Consider the following 27,827-nt stretch of genomic DNA (forward strand, 5'->3'; position numbering starts at 1 on the left):
CCAAAGCAGTGCCAAACATGAGGGGTAGGACAACGAAAAAACCCAAGGCTAACACAAGAGCCAACCAGGTAACAGGAGCTCAACACAGAAAAACTGGAGCCAAATCTGAACTTTACCCCTTCAAGAGGGAATAGACCTTCTAAACAGCAGCCTGCAACACCTTGCGGCCAAAAGAAGCATCCTCTGATGCCAGCACAGCCACGTTGTAGAGTTTGGTGAAAGTGTTCACCAACGACCAAGTGGCTGCCTTGCAAACCAGAGCAGCCGACGCCTGATGATGGAAGGCCCAAGAAGCAATAAGCAGCCAAGTAGAATGCGCCGTAACAGGGAAAGCAGGGACCCAACCCCTGATAGAATAGACCAGAGTCATCGTCTGTCTGAGCCATCTACAAAGGTCGCAGAAGAAGCAGACAGCCCCCTTGGCCCGTCCGTTATAGCAGTGAGTCTGATCTCCAAAAGGCCCTGTGACTGCCAAATACACCTGAATCACCCGAACACATCCAGGGCATGTAAGATAAATGCCTAAGGACATTTTGACCTGGGACACAGGAAAGGCAATACAATCAAAAGGAATCAGAGGAGGTAACCACGGACAAGGGTGAAGAACCACTTCATCTTTGTGGATCACCAGGTAAGGAGTATGACATGGTAACGCCCACAGTTACAGTCACAGAGGTGGTAGCAACCAAAAAAGACACCTTCTAGGACAGAGCAAGCAGAAGAACCTCCTGAATATTTTCAAAGGAAGGGTCCTGTAGAACCGAACACACCAAGAATAGATCCCACGGAGGTAGAAGCGACCGCACCGGTGGAGGCAGATGTTGAACCCCTATATTAGGAGTACGCACCAGGGAGTGCGAGACCAGGGGACGCCGAAGGAAACCGCAAAGGCCAACACCTGGCCCTTGATGGTACTCAAGGCCAAGTTCTGCTCAACCCCCTTGTGAAGGAAGGTCGAAATCCGATCCACCAAAAAAGAACGAGGGTAAATGGCAAGTTCCCCTTACCAGGATATTTATGCTATCCATGTCCAGTGGTAAATCTTCCCAGAGGAAGGCTTCCTAGCCTTCAGAAGCGTCGTAACTTCAGCACCTGGCTCATAACAGCCAGGCCTTCAAAAACCAGAGACTGAAGCAGGATGGAAGATCGGCCCTTGGGACTGTTGAACCTCCCTGAGAGGCAGTTACCAAGGGACGTCAGCGACCAAGCGCACCAGGTCAGCATACCAAGACCGACAAGACCATCCGGGGCCCACTAGAATGACTGCAATCCCTTTGGCCTCGAACCTGCGCAAAAGCCAGAGAGGCGTAGATCCGACTGGAGAGGTGTAGATCCAAGGGCCCACCAGAGTCTGCAGTGTCCACCAGAGGAGCCTGTGACCTTGCCAGAAACCTCACTACCATCCTGTAAAGGCGGGACGTCAACAGGTCTACCTCGGGAGTGCCCCATTGGAGACATATCCGATGAAACATTTCCTGGTGAAGGGACCACCCCGTGGACCAACACTAGCCGACTGAGGCAACCATCTGCCATTTTTCCACTCCTAGAATGCATACGGTGGAGAGGGCCGTAACAATGCGTTCTGCCCACCGGAGGATGCTGGCTACTGTCAGGGCTGCCAACACACTCTTCATTCCGCCCTGGTGATTGACATAGACCATCAGCGTGGCATCGTCCAACTGGATACATACCCGAGCCCCCGAAGTCGACCTCCATGATCCATACATAGTCTGATCGAAGTCCCAGGATATCGATTGGCAGTCGGGATTCCTCCAGCGTTTAATGACCCTGAGCAGAACCCAGTCCCAGGACACCTCCCCACCCGGACAGACTGGCATTGGTGGTAATCACTGTCCAATACAAGTGGAAAAAGGATGTGCCCTGCCGAAATCCCGAAGAGCGAAGCCACCAGACCAGGGACCTCTGGTTTTCTGGCTCAGCCGAATCTGATAGCCCAAAGACCTCGGGCACTTTACGGCAGGATCTCACTTGAAAGGAGCTTGTATGGAACTGCGCAAATGGAACCGCCTTGAAGGTAGATACTATTAGGCCCAACACCCACCTGCAGGCCCACCTGAGAGACAACAGTAGCTGAAACGCAGCATGCAACTTCTGGAGTTTGTCCAGAGGAAGAAACACTCTGGCCAGAGATGAAATCAGAGTCAGGCCCAGATAATCCAATTTTCTGGAAGTAGCCGGAGCAGACTTCAGGTAGTATAGAAGACAACTGAAAACAGGTCTGTATAGCGAGCTACGTCGCCCCTCAGGGTAGCCGAGGACTTTGCTTGCAGACAAAGATCATTCAAGCAGCCCAGGACCGCAATCCCTCGCTCACGTAACCACACCAGAACTGGGGCCAACACCTCTGTGAGTAAGCAAGGGGTGGAGGTGAAACCAAAAGTCAACACTGCGAGCTGAAAATGCTCTTTTCCCACAGTAAAATGGAGGAAGTGTTGGTGTTGGGCACATATTGGAGTACGTAAAAAGGCATCCGTGATGTCGACAGAAGCCCGAAAGTTCCCATGATGAAGGGATGCGGATGGACTCCATTCTGTACCCACTGGAACCGTGACAAGTACACCCTGAAGCAACAGGGCTTGCAGAGTCCCAAGAAGAACTGCCAACAGTCCAATGACAGACGCCAATTGGAAGGAAAAAACCCTTTTCGGGGTTCAAGGCCGGAACAATAGGACATAAGTTAGGGCGCACCTTCATGCTGAAGGGGCCTTGTCCATGGATCTAGGGAGCCCCACTCTCGGCTCGCCAGACCAGATCCATTGCGTGCCGAGAAGGACCGCATCCGCTACAAGGCCCCTTTCCCCCCATTTCAGACTGTGGAAGACATTTACACTTTCCTCCTTTGAGACTCATAACGATGTCATCCAGGGTAGCCCCAAACAGACAATTGCCTTGAAATGGTAACCCAGTAAGAGCTTTTTTAGAAGCCCAGTCTGCAGACCAACACTTAAGCCCCAATACATGTCTAAGTACCACTGCAGAAACAGACAGCTTAGCAACTAAGGGAACTGCGTCCAGGAGGCATTGCATACAAACTGCAGCCCCCAGACCAACTGGTCTGCCAACTCAGCGAAAACAGAGGGAATCTGCTCCCCCTCCAGGTATGTCAGCCAGATCCTTAAAAGCCAGAGACTGCTCTACCAGAATCATGGTTGCCTTGCGCAACCTAGAGACAGGGGGATCCACTACTGGTGGGATAGTCCACTCTATAAGGAGAACAAAGGGGTACCTCACAGCGAAGCGTCTTTGGAACCACAAAGGGATGCTTTGGACACTCCCAGTCTTTACGAACAAACATTCCAAAATAGGAGGGAGAACGGAACGCTTTTGTCATGCAAGACAGTTTATGGGTGCCAAGGGGACAGCTGTCACAGTCACAGCTGCATCCTCCATCTTTAACGCTTCCTACACAGATGTAATAAAGGGAGACAACCAGCACCTTTTTGTGTGCCACTGCAGTTGTGGAGGAACAACCTCACTGACAGGACAGGGAGTGTGGCCACCAACCCCACAAGATGGTCCACATCCACAACGGCAGAGCCAAACATAGGATCAGTCGAGACCGATGAGGCAGGGGAGGTGGGGGGGTGCCATTCACTAGCCTATATGCCCAAGTGCCACCTATGAAAATGCAAACACCATAGGGGGGCACCGACTGAGACCTCCGCCACCTTAGGCCCCACACAGGGGCTTCACCGAGGTCCCACATGGGAGACGTCGACCAAGGCCCTGCACAGGGGGTGCTGACCCGGGCTCCTCACAAAAAGCACCGGCCGAGACCCCCGCACTGGGGCGCCTACTGATACCCCACATAGGGGGCACCACTGGGCCCCTCATAGGGGGCACTGGCTGAGACCCTGCACAGGGGGCGCCTACGGATGCCCCGCAGAGGGGACACCACTGGGCCCTTCACAGAGGGCACTGGCTGAGGCCCCTCACAAGTGGCATCCACAAAGGCACTTACGGGAGGCATCTACTAAGGCCCCTCACAGGGTGCATCTACTAAGGCCCCTCACAGGGGGCGCCTATGGAGGGCCCACTTAAAAAACCCCCCAAAAGGGGTTTGCCCTCAGAGCCCCCACAGCGCCATCCCTCTGTAAAAAGGCGTCCGGCGTGGCTGTGCAGACTAGCAGGCCGCGGGCCTAAATTTTCGAGTGCACAGGTCCGCGAGGGGACCGGACCAAGCTAGAGCTGAGGAAGGAGGGCAGATGCCCGCAATGGAAAGCGGCAACCTCCGCAGCCCGCTCATCGCCCGGTCGGTAGGCCACAAAAGCCGCGGCCTAAATTTTTGGCCGCCCGCTGTGAGTGCTCGGTAGGCTGCAAAGCCGCGACCTAAATTAGTGGAGGGCCGCCACAGGGGGTGCGGATCTGCGGATGCCTGGTCACCCATTCCAACCATCAGGTGCCAAGGTGTACCCCCCCATAGTGACAACCCTAGAGGGGAAGGGGGTGGACAGAGTGTCCGAAGCACCTAAGCCAGAGGCCTGGGCTTCACCTGGGGAAGGGAGGGGATGTGGAGGAGAACCCCAGAGGGACCGACCACCCCAAGGAGTACCCACACCCCACACCACTCCAGGGAAGGAGAGGAGGGGGCCCCTTACTTACCGCTCCAACGAGTGCGTGGGTAATGCTCCCAGACAGATCCTCCTCGACACTAAAGTGGGGGGGCTGTCGGCTATGAGGAACGCTGTGACACAGGCTGAGAACCGGTCGTATGCGACCTCGTGAGACGTTTAACTTGCAGGGCCAGCCCCTGTCCAGTGGGACAATGTCGCGGCCGACCTAACGCGTAGCTGCGGTCTGCACGCGCTCGCTGGCCAGACTGGGGAGACCACTGAATCTTAGTGTCCAGCCCGTCGCCCAGTCTGGCAGTTGATTGTAGATCTCACAGGAAAAAATCCAATGGAAAAAAAAGTAGCTTAAAAAGCAAAAACAAAAAAATTGTCAGGACCAGAGATCCCAGCAGGGAACTAGGTCCTTACTTCTGACTAGGCAGAAAAAAAAAACTGAAGGCCTATAGCAGAGAGGGGGTGTATATCACCTAGGACTGCCCATAGGCGTAGCCAAGTCTTTTTTCTGCCTACTCCTGTAGGGGGCAATATAACGCTATGGTTCTGAATAATGGAGCTCTGTGTCTGTCAATGAACGAAAGAGAAAAAAAAAAATTAATAAGTCGGTGGAACTTCGCTTTAATATGTCTACTATCAAATATTGAGGGCTTCATTTGGGAGCTGTAGTATACTTCGACAATATAAACAAATGCTGAGGCGCAAATACCATAGCTGTCACTGCTGACTTATTTTAAAGGTGCATGCTTCAGGCCTTACGTCCTGATCCTGTATTCACAGCATATTGAGAAATTGGCCATATTAGGTGCCTCACACATCTGGATCTAAGCTTCTTCTAGGCCAGTGACGTACTAAGCTGTAAAGCAAGGATAATAATCAAAGTCCTGGAGCGTGCAATGTCAAAAACAAGACAGCAGCAGTATTTCTATTCTTATCCTGACAGGTTCCTTTAAAACCAAAGCTATTAGACTCCCAAGGACATGGGTGGCAGACAAGGCAATGCTTAATTTTAAAATAGGACGAGTAGTACAAATAGATGTAATAAATGACTCACCTGTCCTCAGTCTGCTGTTTATCCTGGCTCCATGTTCCATACTGTCGGTCAGGATCTTGCACTAGCGAGTCTGTGTCCTTGTTACTTGTAGAGGATCTTGAGAAACACTGTTTTACATGGTCCTGAAGATAAAAAAAGAAAAAAGGTCAGCAAATTGCACACTTCCAACTTCTATTTCAGATATAAACTTAATACATTTACACACAAGGGGTTGTTAACTCTAGATGCTCTCAGGGACCAATATGGCCATTTTCCTATCGATGAATGGCACTTTAGACAGCTCTGACATTTCATTAGCAGTTTGCCTCAGCCCATCCAATCCCCCTCTTCTGCTACCCCCTTTGAGAAGCTCTGTATGTCCACCTCTGTGATACCTCACTCTATTTACGTGTTATATGGGATGCTGCAGTCACTTGAGACAAGGGGGAAACCCCTATAGATAAGAGAGCGGGAGAGAGACCTGCAACACGAATTCACAGAGCTACAACTTGACCATCTTTACCGTTTTACACATTCCAGCTCTGTAGATACGAAAATGCAAGAGTGGGTTCAAATTACTGATTTGCTGGTGTAGGGTCCCCTCTAGGATTTACCCAACACTAAATTATGCTTGCTGGAGGAGTTGTGGGCAGCGGGGCACATTCCTGCATGTTTGGAGGGAATGCCCCGAACTTAGACCCTATTGGCAAGATATCAAAACCCAGGTCAAAGTGATCGTAGATCGTGAACTCCCCAACTCCCCGTTGGAGCTTTTGTTGCATGTCCCCCCCCCATCCATTATCGTAAATCAGTACTACCCCATCTTCTGAATGCGGCTAGACGATTAATTCCAGTACACTGGAAATCAGCTGAAATTCCTAGTAGGGAGGATTGGATACGCTTAGTAAACAATATTATGACCGTGGAGGAATGGATGGTGACATGCAAAGGTAGACATGACAAGTTTTACAGTATTTGGGCTATGTGGATCCACTGTACTAATACGCTCCCATGGAATTCTCAACCAATAACTTCTTGAACGATGGACTTTGTTGATAAGTGGCAGTTTAAGATTCAATGGCTCAGATCCAAGGAGTATTCTATTGTATACGTACAAGTATTTATACTAGAGTGCTGTTCTCTGTTACCTTCTTACTTTGTTCCCCCTTCTCCCCCTCCTTCCCCCTTTTTTTTGTCATGCACTTATTGACCTTCTCTGTTGGATTGTTTATCCCTGATATTACGAATATATATTGATGGGTGCTAATCGATACTGGGATTAGTCAATAGGAATATGGCAATTCAAAGTGTGTGGATTTATCTGTATTAACCACTTGCTGATCGGCTCACGCCGATATACGCCGGCAAAGTGGCACGGGTGCGTGAAATCCCGTATGGGTACGTCAGCCCTTTAAGACCCACCAGAGGGCACGAGCGCCAGCATTGGAATTTGTGTGAGTAAACGCACAAATCCCTGTGCCGTCAGGGGAGAGGAGACATGTCATTTGTTCCTAGTAAATAGGAACAACGATATGTCTTCTCTCTTACTCAGTCCAATCCCCATAAAGTTAGAACACACTGAGGGAACACACATTTAACCCCTTGATCGCCCCCTAATGCTAACCCCTTCCCTACCAGTGACATTTACACGGTAATCAGTGCATTTTTATAGCACTGATCGCTGTATAAATGTCGATGGTCCCAAAAATGTGTCAAAAGTGTTCGATATGTCTGCCGCAATCCCGATAAAAATCGCAGATCTCCGCCATTACTAGTAAAAAAAAAAAAAAAAAAAATAATAAAAATGCCATAAATCTTTCCCATAGTTTGCAGATGCTATAACTTTTTCGCAAACCAAACAATATACGCTTATTGCGATTTTTTTTACCAAGAATACGTAGAAGAATATATTTTGGCCTAAACTGGTGAAGAAATGTATTTTTTAAAAACATTTTTGGGGATATTATAGCAAAAAGTAAAAAAATATTGTTTTTTTTTTTTCAAAATTGGCGCTGTTTTTTTTTGTTTATAGCGCAAAAAATAAAAACCACAGAGGTGATCAAATACCACCAAAAGAAAGCTCTATTTGTGGGAAAAAAAGGCCGCAAATTTTTTTTGGGTACAGCATCGCATGACCGCGCAATTACCAGTTAAAGTGACGCAATGCCAAATTCTAAAAAGTGCTCTGGTCAAGAAGGGGTTAAAATCCGGGGCTGAAGTGGTTAATACTACGCGTGCAGATGTCCCTATGTTCCTTATGTCGGATGGTCAATCGGGCCCCTTTACATGTATCAAGTTGAGTTCCTGCTGGGTCTGTTGACAAATGGGTAACTTTCTTTTGCCTTTTTATGGTTTCCTGTCTATACATCTTATGTTTTGTTTTTATACATTGAATAAATAAAGATTTATTTAAATTGAAATTCTAGGTATGGTATGTTTTTACAGTTACATTGGTCCAGCTTGGACAACTTGTGTAATGCATTAGGTTCCTCAAAAATGTGTTTATATTGTAAAAGTGTCATTGCCTAACATTTAAGATCAAATATACGCCTTACAAAGTGATCAAGAAACATCCTTTATCCAAAATATTTTATATTGAAAGAGCAAAGCACAAAGAAAGTAGGAAAACTATCAGTACTCCACCCCAATAGATTTACTATTCATAAAAATAAGTTGCTTAAAAGGTGAAAGAGGAATGTCTCTTACATATACTGCCAGCACCACTTGTAAGAGGAGGATATAATGGTGATTGGGAACGGTCTTCTAACTTTAGTTTTGGACTTCAACCATGTCAGCCTTTATTTCCATTACATGGGGAATAGAGAGATAGTAGTTTTAAGAAAAAAATGTTTTATATTTCTAGTTCAGCGCACAGGAAGTGACAAGTACAATGCACTTCTTGCAAGAGTAACAGGTATTTTCTGTACTTGCTTAAAATGATCTTACCCTGAAAAAAGAAAGCTAATGCAGCCACCACATCTAAGAACTCATAAGCTTCATTACATTACAGTTTTAGCTATTCTTTAACCCCTTCCCGCCGAGCGTATGCAGATATGTGTACTCGGCTTTCCGGGGTTATACCGGGATGATGCCCGCAGCTGCAGGCATCATCCCGGTACCGTTGTTTAGAGCCGGCGATCGGCTATCCAGATAGAACAACCGATGCGGCTAAAAGCCGCTCGGCTGTTATACCGGAGCAGCGGGAGGGGACGTCCCCCCCCCTCCCGCCGCCTCCCGTGCCATCGGGAGGTCTGGTGACCAATCCGGTGCCTCCGGCGGCTGGGGGCGGGCTGGAACGAAGCTGTGGACGGCTTCGTTCCAGCCTTCTCATTGTAAACGCAATGACGTCACTTCCCGTTTACTCGGCTGCCAATGGCGCCGGTTTTAAAAAGATACACAGTATTCAGAATCGCCGTTTTCGGCGATCTGAATACTGTGAAGTGCAAAGGCATGGCCATGCATGGCAAAGGCATGATGACAGGTACACTTTATGGAGGGATCGGGGGTCTAAAAGACCCCCGATCCCTCCATAAAGTGTACCTGTCATCACTTATTACTGTCACAAGGGACATTTACATTCCTTGTGACAGCAATAAAAGTGATCAAAAAGTTTTTTTAAAACACATTTTATAAAAATAAATAAGAAAAAAAAATTGTTAAAGTGCTCCCGTCCCCGCGAGCTCGCGCAGCAAAGAAAACGCATATGGAAGTTGCGCCCGCATATGTAAACGGTGTTCAAATCACACATGTGAGGTATCGCCGCGATCTTCAGAGCGAGAGCAATCATTTTAGCACTAGACCTCCTCTGTAACTCTAACCTGGTAACCGTAAAAAAAATGTAAAGCGTCGCCTATGGAAATTCTTAGGTACCGTAGTTTGTCGCCATTCCACGAGTGCGTGCAATTATAAAGCGTGACATGTTTGGTATCTATTTACATCATCTTTCACATTATACAAAAAAATTGGGGTAACTTTACTGTTTGGATTTTTTAAAATTCATGAAATTGTCCCTTTTCCACAAAATTTCCATTTAAAACACTGCTGCACAAATACCGTGTGATATCAAATATTGCAACAATCTCCATTTTATTCTCTAGATTCTCTGCTAAAAAAATATATATAATGTTTGGGGGTTCTAAGTAATTTTCTAACACAAAATACGGATTTTAACTTGTAAACACCAAATTTCAAAAATAGGCTTAGTCGTGAAAGGGTTAAGTTGAATTTTCTCTAAAGGTCAATGAAACCCAACATCAGAGCCACAGGGGAAAATATCTGCAGGACACAATCTAGTGTCAGACTTTATTCACAAGACCAGAAACTGCAGCGACATGGAAATTCATCAGCTCATAACTGAAAGCGGAGTTCCGCTTTAAAAAAAAAGCTGCTGACGTTTAATAATCGGACACTTATCTGTCCTGGAGTCCAGCGATGTGAGGGAACTAAGCCCCGCTCGTCTCCCCCTCCTCTCTGCGGCGCTGGCATAGTCACTCTGGGCGCCCAGCTGTGGCGTCACAGCCGGGCACTCGCCGCGCAGCACACCGTAACTGGCCAGGCAATCTGGGACCTGTGACGTGTCCCAGATGATTGCCGAGAGGGAGGGGGGAGAGGTGATCTCCCTTCCGATGCCGCGGTGCGCCAGGAGGAAGTGGGAGCTGGAACCCTCTAAAAAGAGAATATCCGTCCCCCCCCTCCCCCCCCCCCCCAAAAAAATGACATGCCAAATGTGGCATGTCAGGGGTCACCTTCCCTTAAAACGGAATTTCCATTTTTGGGTGGAACTCCACTTGAAGTACCTAAACAATATAGTGTAATTCTATTTGCCAGCAACAGCCAAGAAGTGAAATATCGGTTAAGGGTGTACAGTGAGGAAAATGATTTGATCCCCTGCAGATTTTGTAAACTTGCTCATTTACCAGTGTGTGGTCCCCCCACGCCCCAAAGCACTCACCCATGTTGGAGGGCAGGTGGCCTGGTATGATTCAGGAGGGGACCCTTAAAATCCATACCAGACCCGAAGGGCCTTGTATGGACTGGGGGGGGGGGGGGGGGGGGCACATTGTTTTTCTTTATTTTTTCAATAGCCGGGTACTGGCAATTGTAACCGCAAGTCGTTTTAAACGGGATTTGACTGTTTTTTTTCTCTTTAGAAATGTCATTTTTGCTGTAGCATGTTTTATGCATGCTATAGATGCGCCACTTTACAGGCACATTAAAAAGGAACCCCCCCCCCCGGCACTATATTTAGGGAAATTTTTCATTTTTATTTTTGCACTTTAAGCATAATTAAAATCACTGCTCCTGAAAAAAAAATGTTTTTTTTTTTTAACCAGACACCCAAACCCCATTTTTGGTTGAATACTTGTATAGAAGCCTTCAAAATGGCCACTTTTGATTTTTCCTGTTTGGCTCCCATAGACTTCAATGGGTTTCGCAGTTTGGGTTAGAACATTCCCCGTTCGGGAGTTCTGCTGCGAACCGAACAGGGGGGTGTTCGGCCCATCCCTAATTACAAGTTATCAAATCGACTGATTCACAAAAAAACACTAGCGGCAGTCTTCGTTGTCATAAGGCAATTTAAACCTCTAAAAAGAAATTGGAAATTTCCAATAACGGTTTGCATGTTGTAGGTGTGATGCCATCCTCCGACTTTTAACAAGAGAACGCTTCTGCTTTTTGCAGTATTATATATATATATGGAAAAAAATTATATGTAACATCTTAACAGTCCACATGCTGCAATCCAAAAGAAAGCTATGATTTATGTTTTCAGGCATATAATTCTAAAGTAAGCACTTCTAGCAGCGTATGTTAATATGTTCTATTTGGAAATAGGCTTGCATACACTGGATTATTGGTCTTAGCTTTGTTGCTCGTTCATGTAATTGAGATACAAACTAGACACGAAATCAGTATTATTGATTCCCACTCTGAACTAGACCTAAAAGCAGCCAAGCATGGTGGGGATACCATGGCCTGATTGGGTCCACCTGCATGCGAACAACTGTTTTGCTAAAAAATTCAGGCTACTAAAAAAGTTATGCATAAGTGCAACTTCTTTTGATTCTAAGAGCCGGTTCACACGGGGGCGACTTGTCAGGCGACCTAGCCGCCTGACAAGTCGCCTCCCGTTCTGTACAATGGAACCGTTCTAATCGGAGCGACGCAAGTCGCTCCGACTTAGAAGAAAGGTTCCTGTACTACTTTGGGGGCGACTTGCATAGACTTCTATACAGAAGTCGTCTTGCAAGTCGCCCCGGCAGTCGTGTGCAGGTCGCCTCGGTGAGGCGACCTGCAAGTCGTGCCGCGTCTAGTGTGAACCGGCACTAAATGGCTACCTGCAGAGATTAGATGAGCAGTGGGAACCCTATGATCGATAATTATAAACTCAAAAAACCTGCTGACAGTTTGCTCTTGAGAGGTCGAGGTCATCTGGCTTGGTACAGGAAAAAAGAAGGTTGTTTGAGGCTGGGTTATGAGCATGTGAACATATTCGCCAGCACACCATGGATCAACACTTCCGTCCAAAGGTTTCTTTTATTGAGAGAGATCACATCACAGAAATAAGTGAAATGTTTCGGATCTGCGCAGGGCCCCTTCATCAGGCATGTGACGAAGTGTTGATCCATGGTGTGCTGGCGAATATGTTCACGTGCTTGATGTTTCCAGGACCCAACTGGTAAGAGCTACAGCACCCAATATTTTAAGAGCCGTACTTTCCAGGAACGTGTGCGATAGGAATATTGACAAGTGGGTTATGAGCATGTCTGAGTATTTTATTTTAAAAGCCATATTCAGTATTCTAACAGTACATAAAATTCAAGCACGTAGCATTCAGACATTGAAGAATAATTGAGCGGTTACAATGGACTTCACTAATGAGTTTTCATAAGTCACCTTCCCATCACTGCAGGTGCAGAGGACACATAGAGGTGACCCCCCTCTCACATAAAGAACCCTGTTTATTATGAGTTCTTCAATAGCTTGGAGGTACAAATGACAGTGGTTTTCATTTAGCGTTACAGTTTTAGTGGATGAACCAATGACATTTAAATTACTATTTTTGCCTGAGCAGGAATTGTTGGAGGAAGGGGAAAAATATTTAAATTTTTTTCTACTTCATCCTGTCAAATATTTAAAGGTAAATGTAATGGCCCAAGAGGAAAACACTGACATATTGGAAAGTATTATAATTTCAGAAATCAATGGAACACTGAAGGGAAGGTTAGATGTAGAAGCATAAACACTTAGGCCTCATATACACTGCTGCTGGTAAACGGAAATTCAGAGGCAGTTGGATGCTTTTTTTAGCTGCCCCTGAACTCATCCAATGTTATCTTATCAGTACATGTACACAGGATCGTTTAATGACGTTTTTAGGCAGTTGAGTTTAGAGGCCTTTTTTGGAAAGCAAAAAATAGAGTTCAGTCGCTGAGTTTAGAGGCATTTCAAGAGCTAAATGCGGTAACTCGTGTTTAGCCGCATTTCGTATACAGGCATTTTTCATTTTTGACTATTGTGAAAAAAAAATTTTTTTTTTTCAAACGCTTCTAAACGCAAACGCGGCTAAACGAGGCATGTAAACACGGCAAAACGGACGTTTTAAACGTGGGTTACTATCTGTCAAGTTAAATTGTTCAGGAGAGGTTGTAAAAACGTCCCTTGTAGATTAAGCCTAAAGAATCCCAGAGTCTTTTTTTTTTTTTCTCCAAAGCTATGATTTGTGCAAAATCCCCTGCAAGCATTTCCTGAACTCTGCCAACATCCAGGAATTATGCAGAATTTCATTTCTATACCAATGCTAGAAAACGTATATCTTATTTTATTTGCTAAACATATCAATTTATCTTTCAATGACAGATAAAAGATAAATATATAGATATATATATCTCATATAGATACATATACATATAGATATAGAAACCAAACCACGGTCAGGTAGACCAACTAAAATTTCAGCCAGGGAAATTGTTCAGGATGCAAAGAAAAACCCACAAATAACTTCAGGTGAAATACAGGACTTTCTCAAAACATGTGGTGTGGCTGTTTCAAGATGCACAATAAGGAAGCACTTGAAGAAAGATGGGCTGCATGGTCGAGTCGCCAGAAGAAAGCCATTACTACGCAAATGCCACAAAATATCCCGCTTACAATATGCCAAACAGCACAGACACAGGCCTCAAACCTTCTGGCACAAAGTCATTTGGAGTGATGAGACCAAAATTGAGCTTTTTGGCCACAACCATAAATGCTACATTTGGAGAGGAGTCAACAAGGCCTATGATGTAAATTACAGAGGTGGATCACTGATGTTTTGGGCATGTGTGAGCTACAAAAGCACAGGAAATTTGGTCAAAATTGTTGGCAAGATGAATGCAGTATGTTATCAAAAAATACTGGAGGAACATTTGCATTCATTAGCCAGGAAGCTGCGCATGGAACCTGCTTGGACATTCCAGTATGACAATGATCCAAAATACAAGGCCAAGTCGACCTGTCATTGGCTACAGCAGAATAAAGTGAAGGTTCTCGAGTGGCCATCTCAGTCTCCTGACCTCAATATCATTGAGCCACTCTGGGGAGATCTCAAACATGCAGTTCATGCAAGACAGCTCAAGAATTTAAAGGAACTGGATGCTTTTTTCCAGGATGAATGGGCAGCTTTATCATCTGAGAAGATAAAGAGCCTCATCCACAAATACCACAAAAGACTTCAAGCTGTCATAGATGTTAAAAGGGGCAATACACGGTATTAAGAACTGGGGTATGTAAACTTTTGATCAGGGTCATTTGGGTAGTTTCTGTTGCCATTATGATTTAAAAAGAGTAAACACAGTTGATTGATGATAAATGGCTTCAGCCAAACACTAACCATGAGTGAAAGAAAAGTTTCTGTGTTATCATTCATATTCGCTGAAAATGGCCAAGAAATTACATTCTGCCAGGGTATGTAAGCTTATGAGCACAACTGTGTGTGTATATATGTAGCACCCACCAGTTTGGGTGAGTGCTACAATAGAGAGGTTAGTGTTAAAATAGGTTAAATTTGACAGAATCTCACTCTGCAGTGTAATCTGGTGGGGTTTGATTTCTGGGGAGGTTTAATAGTGTAGGGTGTGACCCCCTGCACTCTGCTTGAACAGTTTCCTTTGTTTTCTGGGGGTTGGCCTAGAAGACAGGAGGAATACAAGTGTGAGTGACAGGTAGCTTTTGGAAGACATCTCTGGACCAATGGTTAATTTGTTGGGACAGGGGCGGGACTTCTATTTAAGGCCTGGTCACATGCTTCCCGGGGTTCTTGTTCTGCATGGGAAGTGAGAGGAGCCTGGTGGAGGATATAGAAACCAGGAGGCTTCCGCGTGTGCTCTTCCCCCTCGGGGGGGGGGGGGGGGGGGGGGGGGCTGGATCTGTGGCCTGGTGTGGATATGGATGGGTGGAGAAGAGACCCAGGAGCCAAGAAACAGACACTGATATAGCACTGATGTTCTTTCCGGTGACAGGAGAGGAAAAGCAAAGCTATGCAGATGGAGAGGAACTAAAATACTTTCTTCCAAGTCGCTGCCAATACTGACAACCAGGAATGGGTGAGGATTTTCCGTGTGCGACATGGATCATTACTCAGAAACACAAGTGAGTGTAACCCAAAGGGAAACAGTACCTAGGAGAGACTTTACAGGGATCGGTGTGCGGGTTCAGGGTAATGAAGCTGGGCCTTAGAGAACTGATACCCTTGGGGAATCCAGAAGTCATCTTCTGAATGTTATTCGAGGAATCATCCAAGAAGATATAATCATAGGTGCTGCTAAAGTCAGGAAGTGGTGGTAAAGAGGAAGAAGGAAACATGCATCACACAAGGGAATATTATACAACAGGAGGTCTACTACTCGGGGCTTATGTAATCCGAGAATAGTATTGTATTGCATATCATCCAACCCTGCTGAGTTATTCAGAGTGACTTTTCAGTACAGTGCTGCATTGTTCAAAGTGACTTTTCAACATGATGCTGCATTTCATATGGAAACCACAATAAACTTGTATATAGTTCACTTTCATTGACTGCGTGTTCTATTTGGTTGAGGAGTGGGGGTGATGGCAAAGCTCCAGGGTAGAACGAACTTTTAGCCGCTCCTACGGGAGTAGGGCGCTTCATATATATATATATATATATATATATATATATATTATATATGTATAAATCTAAATATGTGAAGTGATTTTGTTTTGCCATTTTATTAGCGCAGCACCTACTAGTTTTATTATGGTTCCTCTGCACAGCTCTTAATGAATTTCCTGTTATTATCGTCTACCTAAAATCACAACACACTGGTCTATTGCATAGTCAATGAATTTCACATGATTGGTGAGGCTCTCATTCTCCACCAGTTCCAAACACTAGGAGCACTGCACAATGCCTGGCTTGTCAATAGGCCCCAACCCCATTTCTGCCATGCAAAGTGATTACAAAAGAATACCAGTTATTCTAAACCGCATTTATATACACTTTTAAAGATATTTAGGTAATACATAACTGGCATAAAGAGGGAGGGTTTATATTTAGCTAGAGTCCTAACACAAACACTGAAAGCAGTGTTCACAATGAAAATAAAATACCTGTCTCAAAAGCCTTCTAAAAAAAAATAAACTAGCCATTCAAGATCTATTCTAGTTTTCGTGAAAAAAGAAAGTGTAAACCCACACCCACATAACTAGTATGTAGCCTTGGGGTAATAGAACAGCTAATTGTACCAGAGGCTTTAAAGATGTGTATTTTTCTTTCTGACCTATCCCCAAAGAGGACTGTGACACCTTCTTAAGCAATCCTTTTTCCCTCTAGAGAGTAACATTTTTTTCATTTTACAAACCATAGCACCTTATGATTTGCTTCAGTTTCCTATGACAACCGTATCTAAATATGATGCCAGACTAATATTCTTGAGAGTAATACCCCATTCACACAGGAAGTACCTAACCAAATGGGTAGTCTCATTGCGGTTATCCTGGATGCGTTCTGGGCCGCGCCCTCGAATAGATGTCACATTGGGAGCAGTGAGTCTGTCCGTGCAGCTGCTGCATCCCAATTGACAACATTGGGACTGCCTGCATGGGGATGCATGAAACATCTGTGCATCCCTGTGTAGGTAAACATGACCCTCCATAGGTATACAGTTATGTACATCTCCTATGATCAAGGCCTTAGACTCAATAGTTTCAGTAATCGGTACCTAGTAGCAGACCTGTAACAAACACCCCCCTCTCTTCCTTCCATTCCACATGCGATGAGGGGTGTTGCTGCTACTCAGATTAACCAACCAAGAGCACTATAGTGTGAAGACCGGAATCAGCATTTTCACTAGGGAAAAAAAAGTATTTTAAGACATTTCCAAATAAAAATTAATTATATATTATACAGGGGTAAAAGGACTACAAAAAAATAAATGAAACTTGAGCCCTGGTTCACATTGGTGCAAACTGGCATGTGATTTGACATGTCAAATCACATGCCAAATCAGCACGGAGCCTCACCGATTTCCAAAAGTAGTTTCTGTACTACTTTTGACAATTTTGGGGTGCGGTTTCCATTGCCATCTGTGCAGAAACCTGCACAGATGTCTCTAAAATCGTCCCCAAAATCAGGACTGACATGTGGGAATGAAACTTGCACGATTGCATACTATACAAATTTTGACACTTTCTGTAAATGTAGAATTTTGCTCTACCCACTTTGACCTCCAAAGCCTCCCTTTTGGTCAATGAGGCCACATGAGGCTGGATGGATGTAGCAGGAGGCAGGACAAAGCTCGACTTCACAGGAAATGTAGATTTGCATATAACGCCAGATGATTACATATCTGACTCTACTAATATTTTTGTGATTTTTTTCACTCAAATATTTATACTTTTTTTTTATCATACGCTAGGTGCCATGAATTTCAACTGTCCATATTCAGGTTGTCTTTACGTTTTCTCTTTCAGAATCACAAACCTGTCTATTCAGGTTAGTAAAATTACAAAGCAAATGCAAAATTTCAGTACAGGCTACTAATGTATATATGTGTCAACCTGATATCTCTACTAAAGCAGAAGTACACCTTTAAAGCGGACAGTCACACCCTTGTTCCACATCATTCTGTTACTGAGCAACAAACATACTGCACAAACAGCTCCAGGCTACATTGTTCTGTCCCCAGGTATCTCAGCTATGCCTGCCTGCATTGACTTCAAACAGTCAGCGTTTAGAATTCATGTTAGCATAAAGATTTTTAAAGCATGTTTTAAGGTGGCCATAGATGAGATTGAAATTCAATCAGTTCAGTAGGGACTATTCAACTGAAGCCGATCATTAGATTGACTTCTGTCAAATGAACAAGTTGGAAAACTTTTGTTGATCACGAGTATAACGCCTTGGGGGGTGACTTCATCCACCTCGTTTATGTGGAAGGAGGAATCTGTTTTTTTTTTTTCTTTTTCATTCAGCCCACTGGTTGAACGAAAAAAAAAAAGTTGATCTATGGCCAGCTTTATTCTCTGTACTAACCTTGATTTATTATCAAAGATCAATAAAACCAGCGCAGTTATGCTAATTTACTTTGCGCTTAAGCCTAGTACACACTAATCGTTTTTTTATCATTCACCCCAGCGGCCGCTGTACTAATGATCCAACATTAGTACAGTGATCTTCCTCACTGAGCTGTATGAAGGTGGGAGGCAGGACAAAGCTTGACTTCACAGGAAATGGAGATTTGAATATAACAGCAGATGATTACATATCTGAATCTACTCATTCTTTTGTGATTTTTCACTCAAATATCTTTATACCTTTTTATCATATGCTATAGGTGCCTGAGAGCACTAATCAGGAGCCGGTCAGCTGCTGGTTTTCCAGCATGCTCGTCCGACAGATTCCGACCGCACAGCAGGTTTCTGTTAGACTGGCTGCATTGCACACATGCCGAATGTCACTATGAAAAAGAAATAAAAATGTGCTATTTCTGATAAATTATTCTTCTAATAAGCAAAGCTGCTACTGTAAGGCTCGGTTCACACTGAGGCGACCTGTCAGCTGACTTAGACGCCCGACAAGTCATGCTCCATTCAGTGCAATGGAACCGTTCTAATCGGCGACTCAAGCCGCTCTGACTTAGAAAAAGGTTCCTGTACTTCTTGGAGGCGACATTGGAGTGGCTTGCATTGACTTCTATTAAAGAAGTCCTTTGCAAGCCATGCTGAAGTCACGCTGTGCTGGACGGCTTCAGAGTCAGACGACTTTGAAGCCACCCCAGTGTGAACCGAGACTTCAAACTTTAAAGAGGTCTAGTTATTCATTCTTTAAGATGGCCACACCCCCACCCTTTGGCCCTTCTGTGCTGGTAATCACAATTACTAACTTTGTTGGGTATATGAACATGCACAAGCATAGGTTATGGTCAGTGAAAAGCAGCTGTCAAGACCCTCAGTAAATCCAGAGATACGGTCATCTGGGTATATACATATACCAGAAAAGTTGAGCTTGGAACCAACCATTTGCACAGTCCTAAACTTACTATATACATTAGAAGAAGTTTGTTTTAAATGTTTTCATTTTAAGAGCATCATTTCCATTTTCTAATCGTTAGGGGGCCAAATCAAAAATCGTTTTCAACTGCAGTGAAAAGAACATTTGAAGAAGTAGGATGGAAATGTTTTTTTGATAAAACATATTTCTGACAGTGTATGTGGTTTTTGATAAGGAAAGTCTATTTGTTCCAAATTCAAGCCATAAAAGACAAAACATTTTTGAGGTACTTTTGAACAACATTTGTCACGTCTGTATGTATTTACTGGGAATGTTTGTAAGAAAATTTACCAGTGTAGGTCAACTTAAAGTGGAACTTCACTCTCTCAATCAACATTGACCATTTTTAAGTCTGGTGCTGCTAGCATTAGTAAATCGATAGGAAAGTATATCATATTTACTTGTTTTAAACTCTATTTTACATTTCTTCAGTTACTTCCTGGTTTCCTTGCCTAGGCAAATGATTTCATACATCCCAGGAGTCTTCACGAGGGGAGGAGGGATATTCTCAGCTAAGGGCAGATCGATTACAGGAAGTAAATTCTACCTAAATCATTTGCCCTTACTCAAGATGGTCACGGCCAGAAATGCAAGTGGGGTGTTTTTCAAAGTGATTTCTCAGCATAATAAAGCATGGAGACAAGGATGGATGGGGAGTTTGCTTTGATATTAAAAATTAATAGCACTTTTGGTTTGTGGTGCTCAGATGCAGTGCAGTCCTGCTTTAAATGGTTAGCAAGATTGCACATCGCTAGGGCGGACAAACAGGAGGCAGAGAATGCAAACATGAGTGGGAAACAGCTTTCCTTTTTCAAGACAAAATGAGATTTAGCTGGCTCTAGCAATTGTTTTTTTTTTTTTTTTACATGCAATTTTAAATTTTTTTTTTTTTTTGATCACATGCTCGATTTGACCTGCCCAACTCATGATGGGTTTTTGCTGGCTGTATCTGGATAGTTTCTGTGGTCCATTATGAAACTATCATTAAAATGAAAGACCCTTTGTGACATACAGTACACACAGACTTATAGTCTTTGTATATAGTTCTGTGATACTTCCCCTATGAAAATTGTGAACATTCGTAACCTGGCCATTCAACATGCTATACATATTTATTTTGTTATACATAAACTATCAAATTTTGAACAAGTGATCTTTCACATCCTGATATTCCTCACCCAAGCCAAATATCTGGCTTTTGCAGAAACAATAAAATGTGGCTGTATGATGACCTATTAAAGTGTTTACAGTGCTATCCGGTTACAGTCCACGGAGCTGCCAGTAGTCTATAAAAGGGCAGCAACACTGAACCCAATGAGACTTGAACTACTCGCGCAGTCAAATTGTAACTATAGCTCTTGAGTTATAAAAGGATCATTCCATTACTAGTGGAGAAAGTGAAAATGTTGTTAGGTTGTCATTTGGAAACTACCTGATTATAGTAGGTAAGATCTGAATCTATAACATAGTTGCATACATAGTAGGTGAGGTTAAAAAAAAAAAAAAAAAAGACACAAACCCATCAAGTCCAACCTGTGTGTGATTATATGTCAGTATTACATTGTATATCCCTGTATGTTTTGGTCGTTCGGGTGCTTATCCAATAGTTTTTTGAAACTATTGATGCCCACCGCTGAGACTACCACCTGTGGAAGGGAATTCCACATCCTTGCCGATCCCACAGTAAAGAACCCTCTGCGTAGTTTAAGGTTAAACCTCTCTTCTTTTAATTTTAAAGAGTGGCCACGTGTCTTGTTAAACTCCCTTCCACAAAAAAGTTTTATCCCTATTGTGAGGTCACCAGTACGGTATTTAAAAAATTTAAATCATATCCCCTCTCAAGCATCTCTTCTCCAGAGAGAATAAGTTCAGTGCTCGCAACCTTTCCTCATAACTAATATCCTCCAGACCCTTTATTAGCTTTGTTGCCCTTCTTTGTACTCGCTCCATTTCCAGTACATCCTTCCTGGGGACTGGTGCCCAGAACTGGACAGCATACTCTAGGTGCGGCCGGACCAGAGTCTTGTAGAGTGGGAGAATTATCATTTTATCACTGGCGTTAATAGCCTTTTTAATGCATGCCAATATTCTGTTTGCTTTGTTAGCAGCAGCTTGGCATTGCATGCCATTGCTGAGCCTATCATCTACTAGGACCCCCAGGTCCTTTTCCATCCTAGATTCCTCCAGAGGTTCTCCCCCCAGTGTAAAGACTGCATTCATATTTTTGCCACCCAAATGCATTTTTTTTAATTTTTCTACATTAAACCTCATCTGTCATGTAGTTGCCCACCTCATTAATTTGTTCAGATCCTTTTGCAGGGTTTCCATATCCTGCAGGGAAGTTATTGCCCTGCTTAGCATCGTCCGCAAATACAGAGATTGAACTGTTTACCCCATCCTCCAGGTCGTTTACGAACAAAATAAATAGGACTGGTCCCAGCACAGAATCCTGGGGGACCCCACTACCCACCCCTGACCATTCCGAGTACTCCCTATTTATCACCACCCTCTGAACTTGCCCTTGTAGCCAGTTTTCAATCCATGTACTCACCCCTATGGTCCATGCCAGCGGACCTAATTTTGTACAGTAAACGTTTATGGGGAACTGTGTCAAATGCTTTTGCAAAATCCAGATACACCTACGGGCCTTCCTTTATCTAGAAGGCAACTCACTTCCTCATAGAAGGTTAATAGAACAATTCTTCATGAATCCATGCCGATTACTGCTAACGATACCATTCTCATTACTGAAATCTTGTATATTGTATATTGGTGCTACATTTGCTATTCTCCAATCAGCTGGTACCATTCCAGTCAGTAGACTGTCAGTAAAAATTAGGAACAATGGTCTGGCAATTACTTGACTGAGTTCCCTAAGTACCCTCGTATGCAAGCCATCTGGTCCCAGTGATTTATTAATGTTAAGTTTCCAAAGTCTAATTTTAATTCTGTCCTCTGTTAACCATGGAGGTGCTTCCTGGGATGTGTCATAAGGATAAACACTGCAGTTTTGGTTACTGAAGCCCTCCGATTCCCTCGTGAAGATTGAAGAGAAGAATAAATTCAATACCTTTGCCATCTCCCCATCTTTTGTAACCATATGTCCTTCCTCATTCTTTATGGGGCCAATATGATCTGTCCGCCCTTTTTTACTGTTTACATACTTAAAGAATTTCTTGGAATTTTTTTTTCTCTCCTCCGCTATGTGTCTTTCGTGTTCTTTCTTAGCCGCCCTAATTGCATCCTTACATTTCTTGTTGCATTCTTTATAAAGTCTGAATGCTGATGATGATGATCCCTCAACCTTGTATTGTTTGAAGGCCTTCTCCTTTGCTTTTATATGCATTTTTACATTGGAGTTAAGTCATCCAGGACTTTTGTTCGCTCTTTTAAATTTATTACCCAACGGGATGCATTGGCTAATGCCCTTATTTAATATGCTCCTAAAGCAAACCCATCTCTCCTCCGTGTTCTTTGTTCCCAAGATTTTATCCCAATTCGTGCCTGCAAATAAGGTTCGTAGTTTAGGGAAGTTGGCTCTTTTGAAATTCAGTGTCTTTGTATTCCCCTTATGTTTCCTATTTGTGTGATTTCTACTGAAACCAATTGACCTGTGTTTCCTAAATTGCCCCGTATTTCCACATCCGTGATCAGGTCTGTATTGTTGGTAATCAGTAGATCCAGTAACGCTTTATTTCTAGTTGATGTGTCTACCATCTGAACCATGAAATTGTCCTGCAAAACATTTAGGAACTGGCGAGCCTTAGACGAATGCGTGGTTTCCTCCACCCAGTCTATGTCTGGATACTTAAAATCCCCATTATGATAACACTTCCCATCCTTGCTGCTAATCCAACTTGTGGTAGGAGATCCGTCTCCCCCTCCTCCCTCAGGTTAGGGGGCCTATAGCATACTCCCAGTATTATTTTCCCCACCTCCTCCCTAGCTCCCTTAGTGATGTAATTTCTCACATTCACTTGTACATTATTCTTGATATATAGGCATATCCCTCCCACTTTTTTACCCTCTCTATCCCTGTGATAAAGGGTATACCCTTGAATAGTTGCCAGCCAATCATGAGAGCTGTTGAACCAGGTCTCTGAAATTCCCACAAAATCCAAATCCTCCTCGTACAACAGTATCTCTAGTTCACCCATCTTGTCCGCCAGGCTCCTGGCATTGGTGAACATGCCACGAAGTTTAGACCGGTCCCATACTAGCCTCTAATTGGGTATTCTAAGACTGCAACTAGGACTTTTTACTATACTTACCTTGGGTTTATGTGCTTTAGTCAACCTACCACTAATGCCACCAATACTACCCTATGTTCCGCGCTGACTATCTCTACCTCTGGTCCCTCCCCCTTGTCGCCTAGTTTAAAAACCCCTCTAACTTTTTGGCCATCTTTACTCCCAGCTGATCTGCACCCTCCTCATTTAGGTGCAGTCCATCCCTTCTATAGTACTGGTGATCGAATGAGAAGTCGGCCCAGTCCTCCAGGAACCCAAACCCCTCCTTACTACACCAGCTCTTCAGCCTTTCCCTTCGCTTACCGCCCACTCTCACTGGAGGAGTTCTTCCCCCAGCAGCTAGGAGAGTCCCTCAGCTCCAGCAGTGCTGGTCCCTGACTAGTTTCACCAATGTCACTCACTGGAGCGTACTTATTGGGATGCTCCAGCCCTAGATCGGCCTCCCTGGCACTTCCCCCGCTACCCTTCCTGTCACTCATCTACTCTTTCCTAGTGCCTGCGCTCTTTGTCTCCACCTGCTTCTGTGCTGGCCCCTGCCGGCACCTGCCGTTTACATTCTTGGCTCTCCTTTAGTATGGAGGGACTTCTCAGCGCTGACAGTTGTTAACCCAGATTCAGAACCTGGGCTTCCAGGGAAACAATGTGCTTACATTTTGCACAGCAGTATTCGCCCTCGATCGGATGATCAAGGGATGCATACATGCCACAAGATGTACACCGAGTTGCATCTCCACGCCCACCGGGCACCGTACCTACTAATTTAATGAGGATTGGGGATTATACCCTGCCCAAATTACCCAACAACTAGCTTCCTGACACTAATACTCAACAGGACAATACACAGGTACTTGCTGACCAACGTGCACTCACTGACCAACGTGCACTCACACGCACAATACACAAGTACTAATGATCCACACGCACTACTCAGACAACACTCAGGTACTCACAATACACAGGTACTACCTGACATTAATACTCAATACAGCCCACTTGCACTTGCAGCACTCATGTACTGCACATATTGGTCGCTGAGTAACAATGTAAAAGTACTGGTAGACGAAAGGGAAAAATAGCGCAGTATGTGAAGGCCACCTATCTAAGTGATCTCATTTTACAAATATGCTATACACCTAGGGGTGCATTTATAAATAAAAATAAAGGAGAGCTCTTGTTACACTGCATGTGTATTCGTTCTGTGGAAATGAGGGCAAAGTTGAATGTTGTTAGGCTATTTTCCCTCTAGGTAGAATGTTATGCTTTCACAAAAAATAGAATGAAATGCTGCGTTATAGTCACTAGATGGAGCTGATGGTTACAGTAAATAGGAATATGGTTCCCCAGACGACGACATTTGTGGTGAAACGTACGCCGGGAGGTTGACGCTCTGACGTCATTGCCATCCTATTGTGGACGCGTGCTCGCTATGCCGGCCGGCGTTTTGCTGTTTTTATACCTTGTTATGTAAGTTTTCTACCTCTTTTTAATAAATCATCCTGCCAGATTTACACTATGGCCAGTTTTCTTTCATTCACATGCCTCTGAGACAAGTGTTTGGGGTCCCTGCGGTATCTTCCTAGCCACGTTGCTTGCAGTCAGCATACACCAGCTGGATTTCCCATGTTGAGACGGATTACAGGCTACTTTTTTCTTGCTTTGTGGTAAGCGCAAAATCTGTGTGTTGACGGATCACGGAGTGGGGTGTCTTTTCCATCTTCACCACTGAGTTTTGTTGTGTTCACCTATGGGCTTTCCTCTGGGACTGTTTCTGATAACATCAGATATATAAAGATTCCCATGTAATCTTATGGACACCACTGTTTGATTCACATCTATATGTATGGACATTATTTTTGATCTTCATTATGGTTTATGTACTTCCCAAGAGGAGTTCTCGGGATAGGATTGCATGATTATTTCACTAATATTTTTTAGGTAACTCAGCGCGGTTTTTTCTTTTTATTTTAGTAAATAGGAATAGCCTAATAACACTTTATTTTGCCCCCATTGGCCAAGAATGAATGCAGTTTTATAGGACGAGTAGCTCTGCAATTTTTTTTTTATCTAAATACAGCCTCAAGTATCAGTGTTAAACATCTAGCCACAATCTGACACCTGGCCAGGAAAGAAAAAAAAAGCCATAGAATGGAAGCCAGATGTATGTATCATATACATAATCACAGTGGTGATTGTTCACTGTGCTCCTCACTGCACCTTTAATTCACAGTTAATGGAAAATAAGAAAACAATTTGCAGAAAACAATTTTCACATTTATCTGTGTTTTTATGTCTGTGCTGCTCTTTTAGTCAACATGTTCAGCTATATACAATGAGCTTGACAAGAAATGTTAATGGGAGTAATTATGACACTTTTTTGCTGCCTGGATACAAAAATTAAAAAGATTATGAAGCATGAGTCACAGCTGACAATAAAAGGTTTGTATAGTTCATGGGGACAAACGTGGGTTGGACAATATAAGAGCTCCTGTGGTCTCACAGCCAGTAAGGTGAACTGACATGAAAGTGAAGACTTGTCTATAAGGTGGGAGTACAGTAAGGAAAATTACATGGTAGAAAATATGAGAGCGCTTTTTATACTATGTTCTTCTCTCTACCACTTTATATGCTTAAATACTTTCATTTGTGGGTGGAGGATTTGGGAAGACTGATTTAGAGGCGGAAAATATTTAAAGAGGATTTTTGGCCAACGTATTTCAAACAGTTGAGCTTCCAAGTTGTATTGTTGGTGCTAATAATCCAATTTGTTGAGGCGCAATTAAAGCTAAAACTGCATGCAGCTAGAGAAAAAAAATTGTAATCCAGTTAAGTCTAAACAAAAACTGATTTTGACATGCAACTAGCAGATATAACTGGAATCTGTCAGTCACCTGTAATTCTGGGGATGGAAGCATAGAGCGCTAACCATTTTCTCCCATATATATTGGTATTGGTTTGCAAAAGCATGCTTACAGCAGAAGAGAGCGAAGGCATGACCATAGCAAAGTACTGTTATCTGCTTCACAGTCTGGGGAAGGTCCGAGACCAGGTTGTATTACTTAAAATGTATACAAAGCACCCCCCCCCCAAAAAAAAAAATTTTTATATGCACTGCAGCCTACCAGTCCTATGGCTGGCCATAGACCGAGCAAATTTCTTTCCTTCAACTACGGGACAGTGTTGATAGGGCAATCCCTCATGCAGAGATATTGAGTTCTCCCGGCAAGGGAAGCAGTGATTATTGCTAGTGGCTATGACAGCTGCTAGCAATAATCATATGTAAAATCCGGCAGGCTGGTTGTACCCAAGTTGATTGATCAACTTAGGTACATTCCGCCTGCCCATACATTGTACGAATCTCGGTCAGTTCCAGCTGAAATGGACAAAATTTGAACTGTCTATGCAAAGCTTTAGATGTGTTAGCTACGTTTGTTTTTGCTTTTCAGGTGTTTTTCCTATTTTCACCTGATAATGCAGCATATAACGCACTCACTGTGCTTTTGTGTCCATAATTACTTCTCAATCATATCTATAATGGTGGTCACTCATGCTGGACTTCAAACGTGTCTGTCTTGTCTTTGTTCATCTCTATTACATGGTGTATTGATGGGACTATTTCTGCTGTTTTTTTAGCTCACAGGAAGTGTCTAGAACACTGCATTTCTGACAAGACCAACGGGTATTTTCTGTATTTGTTAAAATGTGCAGGAGCCACATCTAAGAACCGGTGAACTGTAATGAATTAAGTATTTGTTTTTGGGCTTAGATAAAGTTGAACTGTAGGTTACTCATCAGGAAGGACCGGGATCTGCCTAGCTTTCTGGCCCTGGATGAGAAAATTATTTATACACATACCTATATTTTAACTAACTGGGTATTTAGATGTAACAATATGTTTTTACCTTTCAAAAACGAGTTCCTTCCACATGGTTTATAGCAAAGTATACTTTCTGAAATGCACATGGGACAGTTATACTTGTTCATACAAATGTAGACTCTAATGCCGCGTACACACGGTCAGACTTTTCAGCTACAAAAGTCCGACAGCCCGTCCGACAGACTTTCGACGGACTTTCAACAGACTTTCTAACGACCGGACTTGCCTACACACGATCACACAAAAGTCCGACGGATTCGTATGTGATGACATACACCAGACTAAAATAAGGAAGTTGATAGCCAGTAGCCAATAGCTGCCCTAGCGTGGGTTTTTGTCCGTCGGACTAGCATACAGACGAGCGGATTTCTGGGTCCGGCGGAGTTACGACGTAAAGATTTGAAGCATGTTCCAAATCTAAAGTCTGTCAGATTTCCAGCTGGAAAAGTCCGCTGAAAGTCCGGGGAAGCCCACACACAATCAGATTGTCCGCCGGACTTTTGTAGCCGAAAAGTCCGACCGTGTGTACGCG

At 43.8% G+C, this 27,827-nt stretch overlaps 1 protein-coding gene across 3 annotated transcripts in view; it reads right to left on the reverse strand.

The window, feature by feature from the left end:
* The window catches only part of KIAA1671 (KIAA1671 ortholog), a 259,256-nt gene that overhangs the window by 43,207 nt on the left and 188,222 nt on the right, over window positions 1-27,827 (reverse strand). For all 3 annotated transcript variants that reach the window (XM_073629519.1, XM_073629511.1, XM_073629503.1), the window contains exon 6: window positions 5,641-5,762. In XM_073629519.1, coding sequence (XP_073485620.1) covers window positions 5,641-5,762 — 122 coding nt within the window. The remainder of the gene's footprint in view (window positions 1-5,640; window positions 5,763-27,827) is intronic.

The sequence above is a fragment of the Aquarana catesbeiana genome, linkage group LG01, assembly GCF_042186555.1.
Source record: "Aquarana catesbeiana isolate 2022-GZ linkage group LG01, ASM4218655v1, whole genome shotgun sequence".
NCBI classification, from domain to species: Eukaryota; Metazoa; Chordata; class Amphibia; order Anura; family Ranidae; genus Aquarana; species Aquarana catesbeiana.